The sequence below is a fragment of the Austrofundulus limnaeus genome, unplaced genomic scaffold (assembly GCF_001266775.1).
Source record: "Austrofundulus limnaeus strain Quisiro unplaced genomic scaffold, Austrofundulus_limnaeus-1.0 Scaffold686, whole genome shotgun sequence".
NCBI lineage: Eukaryota > Metazoa > Chordata > Actinopteri > Cyprinodontiformes > Rivulidae > Austrofundulus > Austrofundulus limnaeus.
The window spans coordinates 266,152-267,373 of record NW_013953088.1 but is presented as its reverse complement, the minus strand read 5'-3'; the positions used below and the strand labels follow the sequence as shown (position 1 = coordinate 267,373).

The window sequence follows — 1,222 nt, the reverse complement described above, 5'->3', positions numbered from 1 at the left end:
TGTGTGTGTGTGTGTGTGTGTGTGTGTGTGTTGTCTGTTAACAAAATACCTCATGAATCACTAAATATTGGATTGTATTGGAGTGGAAATAATGGCTCTAAATGCAGCAGTTGTACAGATACGGAGCTAAGATTCGGTGTGGAAGTTGTTGAGTTGTCTCCAACACACACTCTGTGTGTGACTTCTGACTATATGACATGTTATTGTTAAAGTTGGGACAAAATGGCTCCAACTTCATATTTTCTCATCATGACATGATTTCGATCCAAATGTCTGGCAGGTGAAATGCATTCCTGTAAGGAATCCAAAAGTTTAAAAATGGAAGTTGTGCTTTTATTCTTTGAGTTTTAGAGTTTGAACATGTTTTTGTTGTTTTATACATTTTTGATGTCAAACTTGTTGTTCAGTCATGATGGAAGTTAGGTTTCCTCAGTTCATTAATACCAAAACAGTAAAAAAAAAAAAACGACCGTATGTCTTACTTCCTCTAGGTCACTTCCTGTTGACGTACCTCCTGATTGGGCTGCTGAAGCGCAGCGCTCCAGCTCGCATCGTCGTGGTCTCCTCTCTGGCGCACAACTTCGGCTGGATTCGTTTCCATGACCTRCACAGCCAGGGCAGCTACAACAGCGGACTGGCGTACTGCCAGAGTAAACTAGCTAACGTGCTGTTTACCAGGGAGCTAGCRCGCAGGCTCAAAGGTACAGCCACACAGATGGTGTTCTCCACAAACAGAGGAGCAGCAGAGTCAGCTCTAATGTCCAGGAYTAAATGGTAACAGTTGGTTCTGTCTGGCAGGAACCAACGTGACGGTGAACTCTGTCCACCCGGGGACGGTGAACTCAGACCTGACCAGACACTCCACCATCATGACCATATTGTTCATGGTCTTCTCCATGTTCCTGAAAACTCCAAGAGAAGGAGCCCAGACCAGTGTTTACTGTGCTGTGGCCGAGGAGCTGCACTCTGTCTCTGGGCAGCACTTCAGGTATCATATTATACTACTGTGCATTTTAACAGTGGAAACGTTGATCTTAGACATTTTTAATGTAATCAGTTACATTTTTAGGAGTTAGGGTTAGCTTATTCTACAGCTTGGGTCTGTATTTACATAATTTGAAATGAAATGCATTAACATATTTATTTGTGCATAGTGTGAGAAATTTAACCCCAAAAACCAGTCATAAAGTGTGTGTGTGTGTGTGTGTGTGTGTGTGTGTGT

The 1,222-nt window shown here is 42.7% G+C and overlaps 1 protein-coding gene across 1 annotated transcript in view; it reads left to right on the top strand.

Moving 5' to 3' along the window:
• The window catches only part of rdh12 (retinol dehydrogenase 12), a gene marked incomplete in the record, with an annotated part of 20,183 nt that overhangs the window by 12,749 nt on the left and 6,212 nt on the right, over positions 1–1,222 (top strand). The window contains 2 exon segments of the mRNA XM_014027809.1: positions 492–701; positions 799–988. Of these exon segments, the coding sequence (XP_013883263.1) occupies positions 492–701; positions 799–988 (400 nt within the window).